Here is a 22454-nt window from a genome sequence, read left to right on the forward strand (position 1 = left end):
TATGTGTAAAGAGCTCCGTCCCCTGCCTCCGCTCACACTAAGAATTAACTCCTAGGAGCCAAGCTTTAACCCGCTTCCCCTTGGCTGTAGCTCCCACTTACCTGCGCTCCTCATTGTGCAGCTCCGAGTCCCTCTGTGACTGAAGCCTTGGTGCAGTTCTGCTTAGTGGGGTCGCCGGCAGCGGCTACAGGAACAGCCCAGGCAGAACGTTCGGCGGGGTCGGCGGCGCTGCACAATGAGGAGCGCAGGTAAGTGGGAGCTACAGCCAAGGGGAAGCGGGTTAAAGCTTGGCTCCTAGGAGTTAATTCTCAGTGTGAGCGGAGGCAGGGGACGGAGCTCTTTACACATACTGTTCTTTGCCGGTATTGCTCCCATCCCAGCAGCTCCACGTATCTTTCACTGACAGCAAAGAGCAGGCAACTTAGCTCAGTCTGGGGACTTTGGCAGCCGGTTTTGTATTTCTCTCTGCGGGGACCCTCAATGCGACTTATTATCCTAGAAGAAGCAGACAATCAAATACACACGCCAGGATTGTTTGCTGTTCTCCGCATTGTATGAAGCGATGGGAAGGATTTCACACGCAGAAAAGTATTTTACACTGGACTGTCTGCTTCTTAGAGCTCCGTCCCTGCCTCCGCTCACACCGACTCCTAAATCACTACCCACTCTGTGCCCCGCAGCTGCTGGTGAGGAGAGCGAAGGAGGGAAGTCGATCCATGGGGAAGAAGAGACACAGCTGTTGCTGGACGCCGGGAGGAGGAAGATGCCTGTCAGTGAATATCCAGGAAGGAGAAATCGATTGCTGCAGTGTGGATGGTCGCCTTTTCGCCGTTTCTGAAGAGGACAGGAAGTGGATTTTCTGTAAGTTATTTCTTAATAAAGGCTTTGCTTTTTAAAAGATTTATTTGTCTTGGTGTTTATTTTTCGTTGTGCACTAACGAATTTTTAAACATTTTTTTTTGATGTTACTGGTCCTTTAAGCACAAACCTCTAAAAGAGCAATTCAGGTGACATCTACACTTATAGGATCTGTTATTCAGAAACCCATTATCCAAAAAGCTCTGAATTACAGGAAGGCCATCTCCCATAGACTCCATCATAAGCAAATAATTCTAATTTTTAAAAATCATTTTTATTTCTCTGCAGTAATAAAACAATACCTTGTACTTGTTCTTAACTAAGATATAACCAATACTTATTGGAGGCAAAACAATCCTATTGGGGTTATTAAATGTATCAATTTGTTTTTTAGTAGACAAAGTATGGTGATTACGGAAAGACCCATTATCCAGAAACCCCAGGTCATGAGCATTCTGAATAACAGATCCCATACCTGTATTTGTTCCACTAGAATTACACTTATTTGGCTGTAGCATCTCCCTGCCTGCATATTGAAAACATTTAAAATAACAAAAAATTATGCCTGCCACACCTACCTGAAATAGTTTTATATCGCTAGTATGCATTTGTAACTTGAGCAAAGATAGAGTTCCAAAATATGCATTTTCAGATGTTTTTGACTCATAGTTAGGCAAGGCTTTCAAAAGAAAAGGTATTTTATAGTGTGTTTTTTGTCATCTGAAGTAGGAAGTAACAATTGGGATGTGTTGAATAGAGTGCTATAGATAGGGTTTATATTACATGTGGATTTTTCTGCTAAACACAGTAAAAACGGAGGTTACCATTTAAACTTAATTTTACTGCTGGGATAAAATTAATCTTTTACTATGTGTAATATTAATCTATGGCACTGGTTTTGAATTGGGGGGTTTTGCAGAGAAAGTGGAAGCTAGTGCAAGGTTTGTATGTTGTATAGAAAGTGGAGAGATGATGAGTATAGTGGTATGATCATCTTGTACCATGACAACCACAACAAATATACAGTAATTATTGTGAGTTAATGGATAAAGATCTTGGATCGGAGTGTCAGGGAGCCGGGAGCCCCCTCTGGGGAGTAGTCCGGATCTAGGAGGAAGCCCCTCAGGAGGGATCAGGATCGTGGTATCCAGGGATAAAGCAGAAAGGGTAATCGAGTTCAGGCAACAGGTCACAAGGCAGGCAGAATAGAATCAAAGTCCAAAGTCCAGGCAGGGGGTCAGCAACAAGAGATCAAACAGGAATATCCTCAGGGATAACAGGAATAGGCAACAGGGAACCCAGGAATCAATACAGGAACAGATCCTATTTTCGGGCGCCATCTTGGCGTCTCAGGCGTCCTTTTATATTTGAATTTGGCGCCCTTGCGCCAGCGTCAGCGCGCCTGCGACCGTCGCGCCGCGCTGACGTCACGGCGCCGGCGTCGGAACCCACGTGGGTTGACTGGGCGCCGCCATCTTGGATTCTTCGCCGCCGGGAGCGGACGCGACTCCTCGCGCTCCCGGCGGTCTTGACAGTACCCCCCCCCTCACGGGGGGCCTCAGGACCACCGGGACTTGGTTTTTGGGGAAACTTGGAGTGGAAGTCTCTTACCAAACGAGGAGCATGCACATCACGATGTCCCTCCCAAGAGCATTCTTCGGGGCCAAAGCCCTTCCAATGGATGAGGTACTGAAGGGACCCTCTGGAGATTCTGGAATCAAGGATTCTCTCCACCTCGAATTCTTGTTGACCCTCCACAGAGACAGCAGGAGGAGGAGATTGGACACCAGAGAAACGGTTGGAGACGGTGGGCTTCACCAGGGAGACGTGGAACACGTTGGGGATTCTCATCTCTGGTGGGAGTTGAAGTCTGATGGCTACAGGGTTAATTATCTCCAAGATGGGGAATGGACCCAGGAACTTCGGACCCAACTTGGGAGATGGCACCTTCAAGCGAATATTCCTGGAAGAGAGCCAGACAGTATCACCCACCTTGTAGGGAGGAGAGGGCCTTCTACGGCGATCCGCGAAAGTCTTGTGGACTAGAGCACACTTCTCCAGATTAGACTTGGTTGCAGCCCAAATAGCAAGCATATGGGCTGTCAGATCATCTGCAGCCGGGACGTCCGACAACACGAAGTCCTGAGGAAAGGCTTGAGGGTGCTGTCCATACACCACCATAAATGGAGACCTTCCTGTGGAGGAATGACATGCATTATTATGAGCAAACTCCGCCCACGGGAGGAGGTCAGACCAATCGTCCTGGCAAAGAGACACGTGGTTCCTCAGGAACTGTTCTAAGGCTTGGTTCACACGTTCAGCTGCCCCATTCGTCTGCGGGTGGTAGGCAGATGAAAATTTAAGTGTTATTCCCAAGTCTTTACATAGAGAACGCCAGAACTTGGCGGTAAACTGGGTGCCTCTGTCGGAGACGATCTCCACCGGGAAACCATGCAAGCGGAAGATGTACTTAATAAAGAGTTGGGATAATTCCACCGCAGAGGGTAACTTCTTCAAAGGGATGAAATGGGCCATTTTGCTGAAGCGGTCAATGACAACCCAGATCACAGTATTCCCACCGGAGGGAGGAAGTTCGACAATAAAGTCCATAGAGAGGTGCGTCCACGGACGAGAGGGAACCGGCAAAGGCTGTAACAACCCGCTGGGGCGGGAATGGCTAGGCTTAGAAGTGGCACAGACATTACAAGCAGCCACAAAGTCCTTTACATCCTTGCGGATATCAGGCCACCAGACTAGGCGCCTCAAGAGTTCAAGGGTCTTGGCCGGACCAGGATGTCCAGCTTGTCTGGAGCAGTGGGTTTGTTGCAGGATGGCCAGGCGAAGTTCTGGAGGGACGAAGGCCATGCCAATCGGAGTATCTTGAGGAGCCGAGGACTGCCCAGCCAGAATCTGGTCGGCAAATTGGGGATACAGAGAGGCAATGATCTTGACTGGTGGAATGATTGGTTCCTGCCTCTCAGGGTCACGGTCCACCGGAGTGAAGCTACGAGACAAGGCATCGGCTTTCAGATTCTTGGAACCTGGGCGATAAGTTAAAACAAAGTTAAAACGGGAAAAGAAAAGGGCCCACCTGGCTTGTCTGGGATTTAGCCTCTTGAGGGACTGTATAAACTCCAGATTCTTGTGATCTGTGAAAATCTGGACAGGAATTTCAGAGCCCTCCAGGAGGTGACGCCATTCTTCAAGGGCAAGCTTGACTGCTAAGAGTTCTCGATTTCCGACATCATAGTTCTGCTCTGCGGATGAGAACTTCTTGGAGAAAAACGCACAGGGGTGCAATTTTCCATCAGTGGAGTGTCTCTGAGACAGGATAGCTCCGGCTCCGACTTCAGAAGCATCAACTTCGATGCAGAAGGGTAGTGCAGGATTGGGATGTCGGAGAACAGGAGCGGACGTGAAGGCCTCTTTCAAGGACTGAAAGGCTTCTATGGCGGATTGAGGCCACAGGCTGGGTTTACCCCCTTTCCGGATGAGGGCCAGGATAGGTGCAATGCGGGAAGAGAACCCCCGGATGAACTGTCGATAATAATTAGCAAATCCGATGAACCTCTGGATTGCCTTGGTACTCAGTGGGAGAGGCCACTCCTGGATGGCCGACACTTTCACTGGGTCCATCTCAAATCCCTCTGGAGAGATAATGTATCCTAGGAAGGGGATCTTGGATACCTCGAAGACACACTTCTCCAACTTGGCGAAGAGAGAGTTCTTCCTCAGACGAGAGAGTACCTCCTTCACCTGGGAGCGATGACTTTCAAGGTCCTTGGAAAAGATCAGGATGTCGTCCAAGTATACGACTACGAACCTTCCTAGGAGATCTCGGAACACATCATTAACAAACTCCTGGAAGACGGCAGGGGCATTGCATAGGCCGAAGGGCATAACAAGATATTCATAGTGCCCATCCCGAGTGTTGAATGCCGTCTTCCATTCGTCACCCTCCCGGATGCGAATGAGGTTGTAGGCCCCCCGGAGATCCAACTTGGAGAAAATCTTTGCCCCTTTCAGCTGGTCAAAGAGCTCGGCAATCAGGGGCAGGGGGTACCTGTTCTTCACGGTGATCTTATTCAGACCCCGATAGTCTATACAAGGCCGAAGGCCTCCGTCCTTCTTCTCCACAAAGAAGAACCCAGCCCCTGCAGGAGAGGTAGAAGGGCGGATAAACCCCCGCTGGAGATTTTCTTGGATGTACTCCTTCATAGCGGTAGTCTCTGCAGGAGAGAGAGGGTAGGTGCGCCCTCTGGGGGGCATAGCTCCTGGCAGGAGTTCAACCGGACAATCGTAGGAGCGATGTGGGGGAAGGAACTCTGCCGACTTTTTACAAAAGACATCGGAAAATCCCTTGTAAGTGGAGGGCAAAGTTTTTAATTCCGCAGAGGAGACATTCACCTTCTCGAGGGGTTTTGGCGGAAGGCAATGTTGCAGGCAAAATAAACTCCAACGAGAGATCTGCCCAGTGGACCAGTCTATGGAGGGGTTATGCAGACGTAACCACGGAAGACCCAATATTACTGGAGTAGAGGGACAGGGAATGATGAAGAATGAAAGTTTTTCTTGATGCAGCGCCCCAACTTGTACAGAAAGTTCCGCCGTGAACTTTGTGACGAATTCAAACTCCAGGGGTTTGTCATCTATGGCGGTAATTCGCAGGGGTGAAGACAATGGAAGCAGGGGAATCTTCATGCGTTCGGCAAAAAAGGCATCCATGAAATTGCCATCCGCTCCGGAGTCGAGGAAGGCCCTTTCGAAGATAGATTTACTTGCCAGATGAATCTGCAAAGGAAGGAGGAGTCTGCGTGAATTTTTTGATACTTCTCCTGAGGCCCTCGAGTGATGCCCCCTACATGAGAAACCTGAGACATACCTCGGGGTACAAAACTCTTGGCTTTGGCAGGACAGGTGTTGGCAAAATGGGAATGCCCACCACAGTACAAACAGAGACCTGCCATACGTCTTCGGAGTCTTTCCTGCTCGGAGAGGCGAGCCTTTCCTACTTGCATAGGTTCCTCCAGAGGAGACGTGGACACATGAGTCACAGGGACAGCGGGTGCTTGCAGAATCGGCCTTTGAAAGCGAGGGGCCAACATGGGAGAAAATCGTCTGCTGCGCTCTCTCTCCACCTGGTGTTCTCTGAGACGGGTGTCAACCTTAATGGATAGAGCGATCAGCCCTTCCAGGGTGTCAGGAGTCTCTCTGGAGACGAGATCATCTTTGATGCGGATGGATAGGCCTTGGTAGTATACGGCCTTGTAAGCGTCATCACACCAGGAAGTCTCCGCCATCAGAGTTCGGAAGTCTATAGCGTACTCATTGACACTGCGGCTTCCCTGCCGGAGCTGCAAGAGACGGGCAGGGGCGTTCGTAACCCGACCTGGAGCATCAAAGACTATGCGAAAAGCTTGGAGAAAGTCTTTAACATCGTAAGTCACCGGGGAATTCTTCTCCCAAAGAGACGTTGCCCACTCCAGTGGCTTGCCCTCCAATCGAGACATCACATACCCCACCTTGGAACGCTCACTTGGAAACTGTGTGGGTTGGAACTCAAATTGAATTTGGCATTGTGTGGCAAATCCCCTGCAGGCTTGTGGGTCCCCACTGAAGCGAGGGGGAGGTGGAATGCGAGGCTCACCTGTCGGGTAGCTTGCGTTCGTAGGGGCTGCCGCCATGGGGGGATCTCCAGTAGGTGGAGCAGTGGAAGGCTCAGAAGGCACTTGAGCTAGCAGGATATCGAGTGCTTGCCCAATGCGAACCTGCTGGTTTTCGTAGTCCTCCATGCGGGATGCCAGTCCGCGGAGCGCTCGTCCGACATGAGGTGTGGCTTCCTCAGAAGGATCCATGGCCCGAAAATAATGTCAGGGAGCCGGGAGCCCCCTCTGGGGAGTAGTCCGGATCTAGGAGGAAGCCCCTCAGGAGGGATCAGGATCGTGGTATCCAGGGATAAAGCAGAAAGGGTAATCGAGTTCAGGCAACAGGTCACAAGGCAGGCAGAATAGAATCAAAGTCCAAAGTCCAGGCAGGGGGTCAGCAACAAGAGATCAAACAGGAATATCCTCAGGGATAACAGGAATAGGCAACAGGGAACCCAGGAATCAATACAGGAACAGATCCTATTTTCGGGCGCCATCTTGGCGTCTCAGGCGTCCTTTTATATTTGAATTTGGCGCCCTTGCGCCAGCGTCAGCGCGCCTGCGACCGTCGCGCCGCGCTGACGTCACGGCGCCGGCGTCGGAACCCACGTGGGTTGACTGGGCGCCGCCATCTTGGATTCTTCGCCGCCGGGAGCGGACGCGACTCCTCGCGCTCCCGGCGGTCTTGACACGGAGAAGACTATATTCTGTAAATATTTAATAGGAAATGGCAGTATGACTTTAAGTTAATGAGTCAATTCTATTCAACTGTTTACTGAGAAAAGAAAATGAAGAAGACATTTTGTGTCTTGGAATTTCCACCTGAAGAAGTAAGTGTGTATCAACAACCACTGAACCTTTTGCTCACAATTCTTCTCAATCTAAGCAGGAACAAAGGATTCACCTATCCCTGGACCATCTAGAAGCTAGGCATGAAGTTAGGTTGTCCTTGGTGGACATGTGTTAAGCTTGTCTTCTAGTTAATTATACAATATGACTTTAGTAAACTGCAGTGCCAGAACTAGGGTAGGTAGAAGAGGCACTTGCCTAGGGTGCAATGGTGGGGGGCAACAGGCATGTACCTCTTCTGTAGTCTACATCTAGCCTGGGCTGATAAAGCTGGCTGAGTTACCTAGGGCGCTTGGCTGGCTTGGCACAGCCCTAATAGACTACACACTTGAAACTGGAAGTCTGAAGGTCTAAAACAGAAGAAATAAGCATTCTCTAATTTTAGTTTGGAATAGATATCGCCCAAGTAACCAGCAAAAATCAGCACTTGGCAAATCAGTTCATAGGCCGACTACAAGACTAGTGACAATGGAATGCAAGCACAGCCCAATTTATTCTAGAATCACATGATTATTCTGTGTCTGAGAAACAGGAACTACATTAGGGGGTTGAACACTATAACCTAGTACATATATTTCAGTTGTCACCAGTGAGTTATGTAGTCCAGTGCCATAATGGCATTCTTACCTCCACTTCCATTTTCTGCACCTTCTCAAAGTCTATGGCAGCAGAGTCTTTGACGAGAATCTGTACTAGGCCCGTGTTTTGTACCTGTGCTGGGCTCACTGAGAAACAATCTTGATTCTTCCCTCTCAGGAAAAGATTGAAATTTCCATTCTTATCCTTAATTAAAAGAAAGGGGACGTCAGTGACTACACGCAGTGTCAATCTGGACCTTCACACCAGAGAACCTACTGTCTTGGGTCCACTGTAAAAATGTTAGGTGTACAACATACTAAATTATGTGTTGCATGGCTGTGTGTTGTAAATAAGAAAGAGTTGATGGAAATTATGCTAGAGCATGGCTCATCCCTAGGCCCATTAGGAGATTTTCCGGGACCATAACAGATCAGTCTGATCTTTGAAATGATCTAATCACTGTATCAGGAATGCTGCACTGTATGACTTCTTACACAGTCCCAGCCCAGATGTTGGGATCATAGGCACTTTGGCTCAGTGTACAGCACTTCTGCCTTGCGGCAGTAGGGTCCTGATTTAAAATTCTGCCTTGTTTGTTCTGCTTGTTTTGGTTTCCTCTGTGTACTCCACTTTCCTCCCATACTCCAAAAACATAAAGACAAACCAGTGTGTAAAAGTTGCATTCCCCCTACCATTTACATTCTATTGTATTGTGTTTATATAGCATATATACTCAGTGCTTTACAAGGAATAAACACAAACAGGGGTAGTCATCATAAATTAGACAGCGAAAAATAAATAAATCTATGCTTAAGTGCTAGATGTTTCAATACACAGTTGGGATGAGGTCCCTACCCCCAAGAGCTTAAAATCTACTGTATTTCTATGTGTATGTCTAGAAAATATATGATATTATGTAGCCCCAGTACCCATGTGAGTTCCTAGGATGGAACCATTGTTTCCTAAAAATCATATCATATATAAGAAATCATATAATTCCTCATGAAGTTTTATGGGTTACATTACTGCCACAGGAGATATCCAGCTGTAGCTGTGCTGAAAGAAAATTAGCTGTATAGCATAATAGAAGAATATCAAAGGGAAAAAGATTCCACCCTTACATTCTCTGGACCATAGATCATTAATATGCAAAATTTATATTTAACATTTCTTTTAACATTTATATTTAACATTTCTGAGAAAGTTTGTTTTGTTACCTTATCTGGGTCATGGGCAGTGATAGTTAAGTTTGCTACTGGCACACGGATAGAGGAATGCTCTTCGATTTCTCCAACAAAATTCAAAGTGGGGGCACCATTGAAATCACAATTATCTATTTCACAGCTGTAGAAATTAGGCTTATTGTCATTTATATCCAGGACACGAACAGTGACAGTAGTGGTACTTGTGGCTTTCTCGTGGTTTACATTTAGGTTCTTTTCTTCAGCCTAAAAAGAAACACATCTAGGTTAAAAAGTTTTGAACAATAAAAATAAATATTTCTTCTGGTCTCCATGATTCTCTCGGTATTAAGATTAACCAGTGGTTTTGCACACTACACAGCAAACTGTCATTGAAAATCAATGTAAAACCAACAATAAATACTTGTTAACCATAATATTTGTTTTTAATATAGTCTCATTACAAATTCAGTTTAGCCTCAAACCCCCATATGCAATAAAAGGCACTATGTTTGCCCAGGAGCAGTAACCCATGGCAAACCAATAAGATGTTTGCTTTTAAACAGGTGGCCAAAAAATGCTGCCTTCTTATTGGTTGCTGTGGTCTACTGCTCCTGGGCAAACTTAGTGCCTTTTATTACATAACCCCTTTTGTACATTATGTGCTAGGCATATTAATAAAACAATGCAAATCAGTTTTTAAGGAGAATTTTAAGGAAGGTTGGTCACCACAGACACAGGAGTCATGCTTGTCTAGATATTGATGGAGGAAATGCTAAATTTTAAGTAGAACGTTGCAACTGCTAAGGCACTTGCATGGGTATGAATGTTAGATTATTTATTTTGTGTGCATGTATATAAAATGTATTGCAAGCACTGGAAAAACTGTAGAAAAAATTTGTCAAAAAAATATTTTTAATAAATATTACCATCATATATTCCATGCAGGACTCACCATTACAGTCAGTAGAACCTGTTCACCATCTTGTACCAAAGCTTCCCTATCAATTAGTGCAGTTACAAAAATTTCTCCAGTTTTACTGTTAATCCCAAACAATCCAGGTTTTGAGGAATCTGCAAGTAAAAGCATGTTTTTAGTACAGGTTTACTGACGATTATCCATCTATTGGAAATTGTTGTCATGGGACTTTAATTCTGTTCTATTTCTTATCCTGTGTTAAATAGTCTGATAATTAGTCTCTACTCCATGTTGAAGATATGTTAATGTAAAAACTTGTACATTTTGTTTGAACAAATATTTGTGGGCAGATTTATCAAGGGTCGAATTTCGAGTATATGGGAGTTATTTAAAACTCCCATAAACTCAAAATTCAAAAAAAAAAAAACCAATCAAAATTTATTAAAAATTTTTTTTTTAAATTCGGGTGAATAGGATAAACCCGCAAAATCAAATCGAATTTGAAGCAAATTCAATCGAATTCGACTGGAGTTTATTCAACAAAAAAATTAGATTTTTAAAAGTCCACCAAATGACTCCAAATTGGTTGTAGGAAGTCCCCCATAGGCTAAAACACCAATTTGGAAGGTTTTAAATGGCGAATAGTCTAATTGAAATTTCACATTTTTTTAAACTCTAATCGAATTTGGACTATTCCCTAGTTGAATTACACTAAAATAAACTCGAAATTTGAATTAAAAAATTCGAATTTTCAATTCAACCCTTGAGGGGCAGATTTATTAATGTTCGAATTGTAAATTTGAATTCGAATTTTCAAGTTGGATGTTTGGTCAAAACTCACTGAACTCAAATCTGACTTGGGAATAATCCAAACTTGAATTTAATATTTATCATTCCTTGACACTGGGAACAACTCAAATTCTAAAACCTGCCGAGTTCACATAAAAGTCAATGGCAGAGGTCCAGTGACCGATTTAAATATGTTAATAGCCTTCCTGACAACTCGATTCAAATTAAGTCGAATTTTATTCTAATTCAATTTGAGTTTTTGGGTCAGCAATATTCGATCGAGTTTTAGACGTTTTAGATTTTCTAGGTCATTCGAGTAAAAAAAAAACTCTGACGTTCAACCGTTGATAAATCAGCATCTTAATGAATACTTCTGGAGAACATGCTAAAGCATCTATCGTAGAAAGATAGAAAAAAAGAACCTCATGAAAGCTATTAATATCTTTAAATGGTTCAAGGGACCTGCTATTGACTTCTACATGACCTCGACAGGTTTAAACTGGAGTATTTTCGAATTCTAGCTATTTCCAGCTTTGGGGTATAATACATCTTAAAAAATGTGTGTTTTCTTACAAAAACCAGAGAAATTTGAGTTTTTATATAAAACCCAGCAAAATTCAAGGTTTTTTTTACCAAAAGTTCGAGTTTTTGACTGAAAACTACCCTTGAAAAACCAGAATTTTTGGGAAAACACAACTTTACCTTTGATAAATTTGCCCTTTTGTTTCAAATAACTAGTAATGAGTGCCAGAGCACTTTACTTACTTTCAATAGAATATTGGATTTCATCATTAATTCCCCTGTCCCCATCAATGGCAGAAACTGTGAAGATGATAGTACTCTGGAATGAGAAAGTAAATGAATAGTGCAGCAACACCATCTTAGAAAAAATTATGCCCATTGATTACTTGCCCCAAAAGGAAAATTCTGATAAAATTGCTCCTGCTTCAATTCTGTTTCCTTTTTTCTATCTCATTTTAAGGGATGATTGAGCTCCTCAAAGCAAAACACCCAGTCTCTTAATCTCACACTCCCTAATTCCATTTACTTCCAGATATATCCGAATATAATCCAAAGAAAGTCTTTTTCATTGTTGGAAGTGGATTGGCTATGGTCTAACATTGCCACATAAATCTGTTAAAACAACACCTCTAAACAAAAATTAGAGCCTCTAGAGTTAATTATCAATATAGCAACAGCATGCTGCAGACTGCACCAGTTTTCATAAAGCATAATGGTTCTTCATCTTGGATGAGAATGGCCAATTTAAAGCCATTATTTGAGTACAAATGAAAATGCAGCATAAAATGGTTGAAATCCACTTACTAATTATCAGCTGATTTCTATACAGCCTTTAGTTTGTGTTTCTTCAGTGATCCTGCAGGACTCAATCAAGCAACCTATAAATTAACCATTTCCCAGATACAAACAGGAGTGCTCTTGTTTTATTCAACAAGAAATAACATCACACAATTTTATTTGGAGACATGGGTCTTGAAAATCAACCCCCCCCCCTTTATTGGAATCCTTACAAACTTTACAGCAAGACTTCTGTTTACTTACCAGTGATATGTTCTCCTCAATAGAAATGGAATAAGGTGAATTAATGAACTGTGGGTCCAAATCCGGCAAGTCGATAACTTTCAATGACACATATGCAAGAGTGCTTCTAAAGACGTTTACACCATGAAATAACCCTCCTTTGTCCTGTGTAAAAAATTAAAAGAATATGAAACATAACAGGGTGTATATAAAAAAACAATAGTCTGTAATTTTATCCCATTTCAAACTGTGAGATAAAGTAATGTGTAGTTTTGATTGGCAAAATCAAGCAAGGAGTATTTCATGCAGCACCATTTACATTTTTAGTTTTGCATACATGAACAAAAGGTGAATGAGCAACACCTAAAAAAGTGGCCCTCATACACATTAATTTATCTAATCGTATAAGAAATTTGATTCAAGTTTTAAAAACTCGATTAGAGTTTTTTCTCCAAAAAAAACTTGAATTTCAGGAAGGCTGCAACAACTCCAAATTGATCTCAGGACATCTCCCATTAACTTAAACAGCAATTCGGCAGGTTTTATGTGGCGAATTTGACAGCTTTGGCCATAAAAAAACTAGAAAATTCTAATTTCGAATTTGAATTTTCAAATCGACCCTTAATAAATCTGCCCCTTAATAAATCTTGAATTTTTAGAGCTTTCTTTTTCATATATATATATATATATATATTTTTTTTTTTTTTTTTTTTTTTATTAGAGATATCATTTAGTTACAAAAACTATAATACACTCTTTTCAGAGTTTTTCATATTATGCACAATACAATATATTAATAATATTAACTCAAGCTTGTTGCCCATTTTTCTTTACTTTTTATGAAGTTCTATCAATGTTTCCTATTGTCTAGCCCTGATCTACTAAGGGACTAACAACAGTGAATAGTAGTAGTTGGATCTTTGTGGTACCCAGTTTTTCCATATCCTTACAACCAATTAGGTAACAATTATCTAAGAATATCCATCCTATGCCGAAAGAGAAGATAAACTGAGACCAGAACTGATGGCCCAAGGTTGCCATATTTGTATGAATTTACTATGGGTCCCTGACAGTAAGGAGGTCCATTTTTCATTCATCATTATAGCAGTTATACAAGCTTTTAATTTGGGTATTGAAAGCTGTGGAGTCTTCCACGATTTAGCTATTAGTTGTTTGGCTGCTGTAAAAATAAAAGTTTTAAAAGTAATTTTCTGGAGTTATCGTTAATATTGGGTATCCAATTGTTAAATAAAGGTATCCATGGGTCTTTCCGAATATTAATCTCTGAGTAATAGAGTCAATTATTCCAAAGACTCTTGACCAAAATCTCCGTACTAGAGGGCATTGCCACCATATATGGGCCATAGTTCCTTCTCCACCACAATTCCTAAAACAAGCCTAGGGTTGGGAGAGGAACATTTTATGTAAACGAGGGAAGTTTCAAATTAATGGAACATTTACTTGTTAGTTCCCACATTGTGTCCCACGCTTTGCTGTAAAGTTTGCTGTAATTCCTGCTCCCAGGTTTTTATATATGATGGAGGAGTTTCGTTAGTTTGGTAGGATCATTCTTTTAATAAAATTAATTTCTTCATCCGGGAACCCATATGGTGTTGTTTATATAATATATAACCCATATTGTGTTGTTTATATAATATATAACAAAATATATATATACTAGGCACTGGTCATTTTAGATTTACATTGGGAACAATGACCATTGTTAACAGCTCTATAAGTAATTTTTACCTTAAAATAAAAAAAATATCAGCCTTTACTGAATCTTGGAACCACTTTTTAAAAAATGTATTTCCTTTAAAATGTAGCTGAATTTTTGATGAACTTCAGGTAAATATTATTGAGATCCTCTTCCATACACCTATATATAATTGTGAAAACTAAAACTATTACCGTAGCGTTGACAGTCAGCTGGTAGAAGATGCTTTTATTATTGTAGTTCAAGGTGCCGTCGAGTATTATGCTTCCATTTTGCAAAATGGAGAAGAGATTGTTTGACTGTGAATCATTTGGTATGATCTGAGAGATTGAAATATAGATGGAAAATATTAGTGAATGCAAGTGAGCCATTGTCAATCCTATAATTAAGGGTAGGTTACTGTATATTAGCTTATTTATTGTTCATAATTTCTACACTATATTAATGTGTGCAAGGAAAACAAATGCTACTGAGTCATTGATTGGCATCAAGTCAGTTCTTAAAAGTATGTCATAGAACCATACTACAGTGACTTATCTATTTATATAAGCAGAACATATTTCTCAATGCAGAACATATTTCTCAATATAAGTCATTGGTTCATTTTCAAAAAGTTGTGAATTTCCCTTTGACCATCCTCCACCCAAATTTCTTGGCTCTACACTTGATTGAATCGTTTCACAGCACTGATACGCTATCTAATATCTATTAATGGCTGCCACGAACTCATGAAGGAAAAAAATATAATGTAAAATCAATTAGGGTTTGGGTCTAAAATGTATTAAAGGAGCAGTTCAGCTTGAAATTCATTTTTGTATTATGCAGACCAGTGATCCCCAACCAGTAGCTTGTGAGCAACATGTTGCTCTCCAACCCCTTGGATGTTGCTTCCAGTGGCCTCAAAGCAGGTGCTTATTTTTGAATTCCAGGCTTGGAGGCAAGTTTTGGTTGTATAAAAATCAGGTGCACTGCCAAACAGAGCCTCAATGTAGCTTGACAATCCACATAGAGGCTACTAAATGGCAAATTACAGCCCTTATATGGCACCCCAGGAACATTTTCCATGCTAGTGTCAACTCTTTTTACTTATGAATGTTGCTCACGGATTCAAAAGGTTGAGGATCCCTGATGTAGACAGTGGTGTTCTTATGGTTGTGAACTTTTGCTTCTACAGTTCAGATTATCTGGTTACTAGAGTTTTACATTCCCTAGTGAACATGCAGTGCTTAGAATGGCAGATGGGAAGAAGAACAGTGTAGGTATCAACAGATATACAAATACAGATAGTGACAAACATATTAATGAAAAACATCAAGCCTATGGAAAACATACTACACTTCGGGACAAAGAGAGGAAGACTGAGAAGCAAATGGTTAAAAAAATAATGAAGACCAATTGCAAACCTTCTCAGGTTATCCCTGTCTGAAAGATAATAAAAAATACATTTGTGACATTTAAGAACCAGTGATTGCAAATGAAGTGTGTGCAAATATTGCAATAAATTTGCCTGGTCATAGTACATAGTTTATTTTAGACAAACATTATACAATTCGTTACCTTACCTCATCAATGGTGTATGTCACTGGCACATTCCCATCATTATCATAATCTTTTGCAGTAACATTGAAAATATTGGAGCCCTGTGGCTGATTCTGTCAAGGTAACATACTGTGTATTATTTCTGATCATATTCACATCACAAATGAATTGAAAATAAATCTGTACATGCTCTTTGTGCACATTTATGGGAATTCTGTCAGTCTGTTTCTCTGTTTGTATAACCATTCTCTCTCTCTCTCTCTCTCTCTCTCTCTCTCTCTCTCTCTCTCTCTCTCTCTCTCTCTCTCTCTCTCTCTCTCTCTCTCTATATATATATATATAGATCTATGTATCTATATCTCTGTATCCTAGGTATTCGTGCTAGGGCGCATCAGGTGGTGTCCTGGTAAACTGGGAATAAACACAGAGATCTTATCCTCTGCTGATGTAGAGTAATATAAGTAAACTTCAGATATAATAATTATGTTTAATTTCCTATCTATCCCTTTGAAGTGATATATGACAAGAGAAATCATGATCTATTCTTGTTATTTAAGAACAGTATAACCCATTGTTCAACATGAGTGCAATGAATATGGATTGAGCTGAATATACTTTTTGCCTGTAATTCTAATCACAAAAAAATCTATAGTTTTCTTTATAACATTTTGTTAAGCAAATCTGGACCTAGAATTCCCTCACTGATGATTGATCTTTTTCATATGATTATAATATGAAGAGATGAATGGCACTATGTGTGAGCATACCTCATTGATACTGGCTTCATATGGGATGCCTAAGAACACTGGATCATTATCATTGCGATCCTCTACTATCACTGGAAATTGTCTCATAACCTATGGAAGAAACGAACATTTATTTCAAAAAACAAAACAAATATTCTCATTCCCAAATAACTGCAGATTCAAATAAAGAAGCCATGAATGGGATCTTGTATTACACATACTTACTGGTCTATTCACTTGATCTTGTACTTTGATGATAGTACTGAGCTTGTTTTTGCTCTTAAAAAATAAGACATGCATGTTAGATCATTTACACTTGTATTTGTACACAGGTATCTTTGCAAAGATAACAATCTGACTAGGCACACTTTGCACGGCCGAAAATCTTGTGTATGTGCTAGAAAAGGGGACCTGATGGACATAACCAGAAATATCTGACATATCTACCCAGTCAACCTATGGGTTGCCTTGCACAGCTAAACCCCTCACAGGAAAAAAAGAGGATTATATAGATATAGTATTTAATAGAAAACATAAAAGTACACCATATTTAATGTAAATAGAGAACAAAAATGTTCTCATAAGTAGTAAATTCACATATAGCTGCAGGACACAGTTCTCCAAGCTTTTTATATCCCCAGTCTTACAATTCCAACATATCGGGGCCGATTCACTAAGCTCGAGTGAAGGATTCGAATGAAAAAACTTCGAATTTCGAAGTATTTTTTGGGTACTTCGACCATCGAATTGGTTAAATTCGTTCGAATTCGAACGAAATCGAACGAATCGAACGAAAAATCGTTCGACTATTCGACCATTCGATAGTCGAAGTACTTCCCCTTTAAAAAAAACTTCGACCCCCTACTTCGGCAGCTAAAAGCTACCGAAGTCAATGTTAGCCTATGGGGAAGGTCCCCATAGGCTTGCCTGTGATTTTTTGATCGAAGGATTTTCCTTCGATCGTTGGATTAAAATCCTTCGAATCGTTCGATTCGAAGGATTTAATCGTTCGATCGAACGGAAAATCCTTCGATCGATCGATCGCAGGATTAGCGCTAAATCCTTCGACTTCGATATTCGAAGTCGAAGGATTTCAATTCGAGGGTCGAATTTCGAAGTATTTTTAACTTCGAAATTCGACCCTTAGTGAATCGGCCCCATCATGTTCTATAAGGGCGGGTCATTTAATAACATTCTGGGGCCCATTTATTTAGCTCGAGTGAAGGAATAGAATAAAAAAAACATCCAATTTCGAATGATTTTTTTGGCTACTTCGACCATAGAAATGGCTACTTCGACCTTCGACTACGACTTCGAACCGAACGATTCAAACTAAAAATCGTTCGAATATTCGACCATTCCATAATCGAAGTACTGTCTCTTTAAAAAAAACTTCGACCCCCTACTTCGCCACCTAAAACCCTTCGATCATTCGATCTAACTATTTGCGGTAAATCCTTCGACTTCGATATTCGAAGTCGAAGGATTTACATTCGGTTAATTAACCCTCGATATTCGACCCTATGTAAATCTGCCCCTCTATGTTCATACCAGTGTGTTCCCTGAAAACACTGTCTCAGTGCTCGTAGTTTTTCTCTTGGTAAGATCGCTATATTGTATAACTTTCCCATGTTTCAAAAAAAACGTATTAACCTGGGTTTCTTTCTTTAATGAAGCTTCTACCCAGTCCATGTTAAATAGAAAAGATAATTTGGAGAGAAATAGGGAGAGGGTTGGAGGATCAGGCTTTATTCATTCATGAGATGGCTTTTTTCCAGACTGCTGATACAATGATCAGTAACCGCTTAATAACCCTGGTTAGCCAAGAGGGAAGTCTCATAGTGACACCTAAGACAGCCCACTTTGGGGAGAGAGGGGTAAAGTTTAAGAGAAATGCATTACAAAAGTCCCTTACCTCCCGCCAAAACATTCTGGTATGTATATGCCTCATTTTGGGCAGGTACTGTTTCTCCATAATTTCAGCTTGTATAATTTAAAGGGAGAGTAATATGTGTGAAAAAGATTTAAAAATATTTCCCAATACGATTGCATGGGAAGTGTTTTAATCTTAGTGTGGAGTGCTCCCAGTATGTCTTAAACCCTAAAAATGAATGTGGCTAAAAATGCCATATTTTATATACTGAATTTTGCACCAGCCTAAAATTTCATCTTCTCAGTAGCAGCAATGATCCAGGACTTCAAACTTGTCACAGGGGGTCACCATCTTGCAAAGTGTATGCGACACTCACATACTCGGTGGGCTCTGAGCAGCTGATGAGAAGCTAAGTTATCAAGCAGAAAATGAAGTTGGCCTGTAATATAAGCTCATGCTGCAGGGCTGCTTTTTAAATTCAGATGCTAATTGCACTGGTTTCTGTGCTGCCATGTAGTAACTATCTGTATTAATTACTAATCAGCCTTATATTGTGACATTTCTATTCTATGTGTACTGTATATTGTGAGTGGGTCCCTAAGCTCAGTAACTGACAGCAGCACAGAGCATGTGCAGTGAATCAGCAGAAAAGAAGATGGGGAGCTACTGGACATCTTTGGAGGCACAGATCTTCCCTGCTGTGATTGCCTTAAGCTGATACAGAAGCACAAAACATATGGTACAACATTTCTGGCTACTTCTTTAGTTAGGCTTTAGTTTTCCTTTAAAGAGATTATCCAGAGGGTTGCTCCAGTCTATTTCAGACAGATATTTGGAAGTTTGTCTCACATAGCCGTGCATTTATTGTTCTTATAGTTGTGGGGAATCATTCCCTTATTTCAGGAAAATGCAAGGGTCTCTGTAACCGTATTGACTGCATGCTTTACTGCTGAGAGGCCTGCTGCTGCCCATTCCACAAAAAGTTGGTTGTCGTGGCCATTTTGAAATTCTTCATTATGTGTAAATGTTAGGAACGCGTGATTTGAATTTAAATTATGCTTACATCGAAGAATATGTCAGATTTGCCATATGGACAGAATTAGGGTGTTGCTTTGTATTCTAGGGGGTAATTCCTGCCTATGTGTATATGTATGTCGTATGTAGTGTATGTAATTATTAGAGTCCAAGGTGCGGCAAAGTTTGCATCTGTATGTCCTGAGTTCTATAACATGATGAGAGATGGATTCTCATTAGTGTTACTATATTATATTGTTTAATATCTGGAAAATAAAGACCTCCATGTGATGCCGGCAGCTTATACATTGCGTTTTCAGATTCAATATGAAGGTGCAGAAAAGCTTTGTAATTTCTTTGAGATCTTTTTGTGTCAACATAAAATGTAAGGATTGTAATTGGTACAATAGTTTGGGAAATTATATAATTTTAAGTAGGTTTGCTCAACCCCTAAAGGAAAGCGTATGGTGCTTCCAGCTTTTTATCTTTTCTGAAATTTGAATAATAGCGTGTCTCAAATTTAGGTCATAGAGCTTATGATTATTTCAGGGTATCTGAACTCCTAAATATGTTATATAGTCTTTATCCAAAGCTATCCTATAGGAAGTACAAATAATTGTTAAATACTCGTACTTTAATTGTGGAGGTCTTCCAAGCAAGTTTAAATGGATCATTATTTGTGAAGATATTTTATTCAAGAGAATTCCACCTCTTTTTCCTCACTTCCCTTTTTGTGTTATTTAACAAAAAAACATTTGCCAGCTTTGAGCAAGTGAAAAATATTTTATTCTTTGGGCAAAAACTTGAATCTCTTCTCTAAAAAATAATAGCAGATTTCTGCAAGAAAAATGTACCACAATGCTTGTGGGAAACTCAAGCAACTCGATACAAATATATTCATTTAATTATTACAGTATTGATATCTGAATCAATTTGTGAATATAATTTTTCATGGGGCCAGTTTCTATCCTTGTAAGGTATAATTAAAACAGGTATATTCCCTATAAATCGTATGCAAATATTCTGTTAAACAGAAATTGCAGTTCCCCCCCCTGAAGCTGAAGAAACTATGTGCACCGACTTGGATCCCCAGAACATTCCCAAAACTTAGGACTGAGGTTGCAATAGAAACTATCAGGTGATAACTTAAAAGTACAGTGCCATGTACTATTACATTTTAAAATGCTAGAAAATGGATAACGTTCTTACTGTACGCAGTACTGAAAGCCTACCTCATAATCTAAAGTAATTGATAATTGCACCTCCCCAGTGGTTGGATTGACATTGAAATAATAGGAGTCTGGTCCTTCCATACTGTACTCCAAACGATCATTGTCTGCATCTGTTGCCACAATCCAGAAGACACACGCATCTAATGGAGAAAGAGACAACATTGCAATACACAGAACAAAGCAGAGACATTACCATATGTGAAGATGTTTGGGTAAAATCAAATGTGATATGTGACTGCAACTCCCACAAACCCTTACAGAATGGCATCACTGACATTCTGACTGTGTAATAAGATAATATTAAGAACTGATATATGGGCATGGTTATAAAAGCTACACGGGGAAGTGGCAATAGAAAGAAAGTTACATTTCCAACCAAGCACAGATCTCAAACCACAAAGAATTTCATAAAAAGGAATTAATATGAGTATTAATGTTACCAATTACTATTATCAACACTCACCCTCAGGAGTATCTTCCGGTATAAAGGCAGCAGTCATATTTTGTGCAAACTCAGGAGCAGTATTCCCTGATGAAACTGGAAAAAATTTGTTTTTATTAGGCATAATATCACTTTATATCACTATATATATATATATATATATATATATATATATATATATATATAAAATGTCCAGACAGTACCTGCACTCTTTCCGTTGTTTTATCTGTGGGTGCTACGGTCAGAGAAATATGTAACCTTCAAAATGGACCAGCACACCAGATTTTCAAGTGTTCAAATTTCTTTTATTTAAATAACACTCGTGTATCCAACATTTCGGCCCACATTGGGGCCTTTATCAAGGGCCCCAATGCGGGCTGAAACGTTGGATACACGAGTGTTATGGAAATAAAAGAAATTTGAACACTTGAAAATCTGGTGTGCTGGTCCATTTTGAAGGTTATATATTTCTCTGACCGTAGCACCCACAGATAAAACAACGGAAAGAGTGCAGGTACTGTCTGGACATTTGATATATATATATATATATAAAGGTGTATATTTCCCTGGTATGTATGATAGCAGGTTGTTGGCCTGACAGCTGAACAATCAAAATTAAAACAAGCAAAATTAACGTGATGTGAGATTAAACACTGCTAAGGAAAACTGGATAGATTTAATATGATACTTTGCAGAATTTTTAAGAACACACAACACAAAAGCAGCGGCAATGGCCAGCAAGTGAATAAGAAATAAAATATAAGTAGTGTTAGGAATGGGCAGATATCTCACCAGTCACCATGAATAATAACAGAAACTGAATCTGCATCATTTTTCCACTAATAGAATCCTGGGAACAAAAGAAAAAAACAACATATGAATTTACTTTAGCTGACACTGAGAAATAAACCCCCCACATAGAAGTCTATTTTCCAAGGCGAAAATGTATGCCTCTGTGCAAACAAATTTAAAATAGCTTTTGTGAACCCCAAAACTGTTTAGCGGCCACTTCAGACAGTGGATGCAAATGTTATTGAGTAGCACAGTGTATGTAATAAAACTTCATACTGAAAATGTTATGTTTACTCCAGCTTCAAGCATGTCTTAAAAGTGCACAATGTGCAATGCAAATTCGCAATGTAATAACAGTCTAATGAAGAATATGCAAATAGTTGACACAACATTGCCAAATGCAAACTTTTATTCTTTTTTGAAATAAAGTGAGAATCATTTCCCTTCAATCAAAATAATTTATCAAGATTGTTTTATTTGAGTATATACTGTACTATATATTCATACTCATTACCATTTTGTTTCCTGAGTGTTTCTTCTCTGTTGTGAGGCACAGTGCCTCAGTGCCAGGATGGGTCCTGCAACAGTAAAAATATATCACTGTATAAGCTTTCTGAACCATTGATTAGGTATGCTTGGTCAGTCAGTAATAATGCCAGAGGGCCATAGAAAGTGACTACTAAGTGGGCTGGTGGGAGCTGTTTGGGCCTCAGTGTACTAGGAATGCCAGGGCCTAT

The 22454-nt window shown here is 40.4% G+C and overlaps 1 protein-coding gene across 1 annotated transcript in view; it reads right to left on the minus strand.

Moving 5' to 3' along the window:
- Positions 1–22454, minus strand: part of cdhr2.L (cadherin related family member 2 L homeolog) — a 65946-nt gene that overhangs the window by 39581 nt on the left and 3911 nt on the right. Inside the window, exons 2-14 of the mRNA XM_041586233.1 lie at positions 22232–22295; positions 21718–21775; positions 20947–21021; positions 20484–20623; positions 16590–16643; positions 16386–16475; positions 15642–15731; positions 14274–14399; positions 12384–12527; positions 11586–11661; positions 10068–10186; positions 9149–9379; positions 7980–8135 (exon numbers count right to left, since the gene is read on the minus strand). Coding sequence (XP_041442167.1) covers positions 7980–8135; positions 9149–9379; positions 10068–10186; positions 11586–11661; positions 12384–12527; positions 14274–14399; positions 15642–15731; positions 16386–16475; positions 16590–16643; positions 20484–20623; positions 20947–21021; positions 21718–21775; positions 22232–22234 — 1362 coding nt within the window. The 5' untranslated portion in view covers positions 22235–22295. The remainder of the gene's footprint in view (positions 1–7979; positions 8136–9148; positions 9380–10067; positions 10187–11585; positions 11662–12383; positions 12528–14273; positions 14400–15641; positions 15732–16385; positions 16476–16589; positions 16644–20483; positions 20624–20946; positions 21022–21717; positions 21776–22231; positions 22296–22454) is intronic.

Source organism: Xenopus laevis, chromosome 3L (genome assembly GCF_017654675.1).
Source record: "Xenopus laevis strain J_2021 chromosome 3L, Xenopus_laevis_v10.1, whole genome shotgun sequence".
NCBI classification, from domain to species: domain Eukaryota; kingdom Metazoa; phylum Chordata; class Amphibia; order Anura; family Pipidae; genus Xenopus; species Xenopus laevis.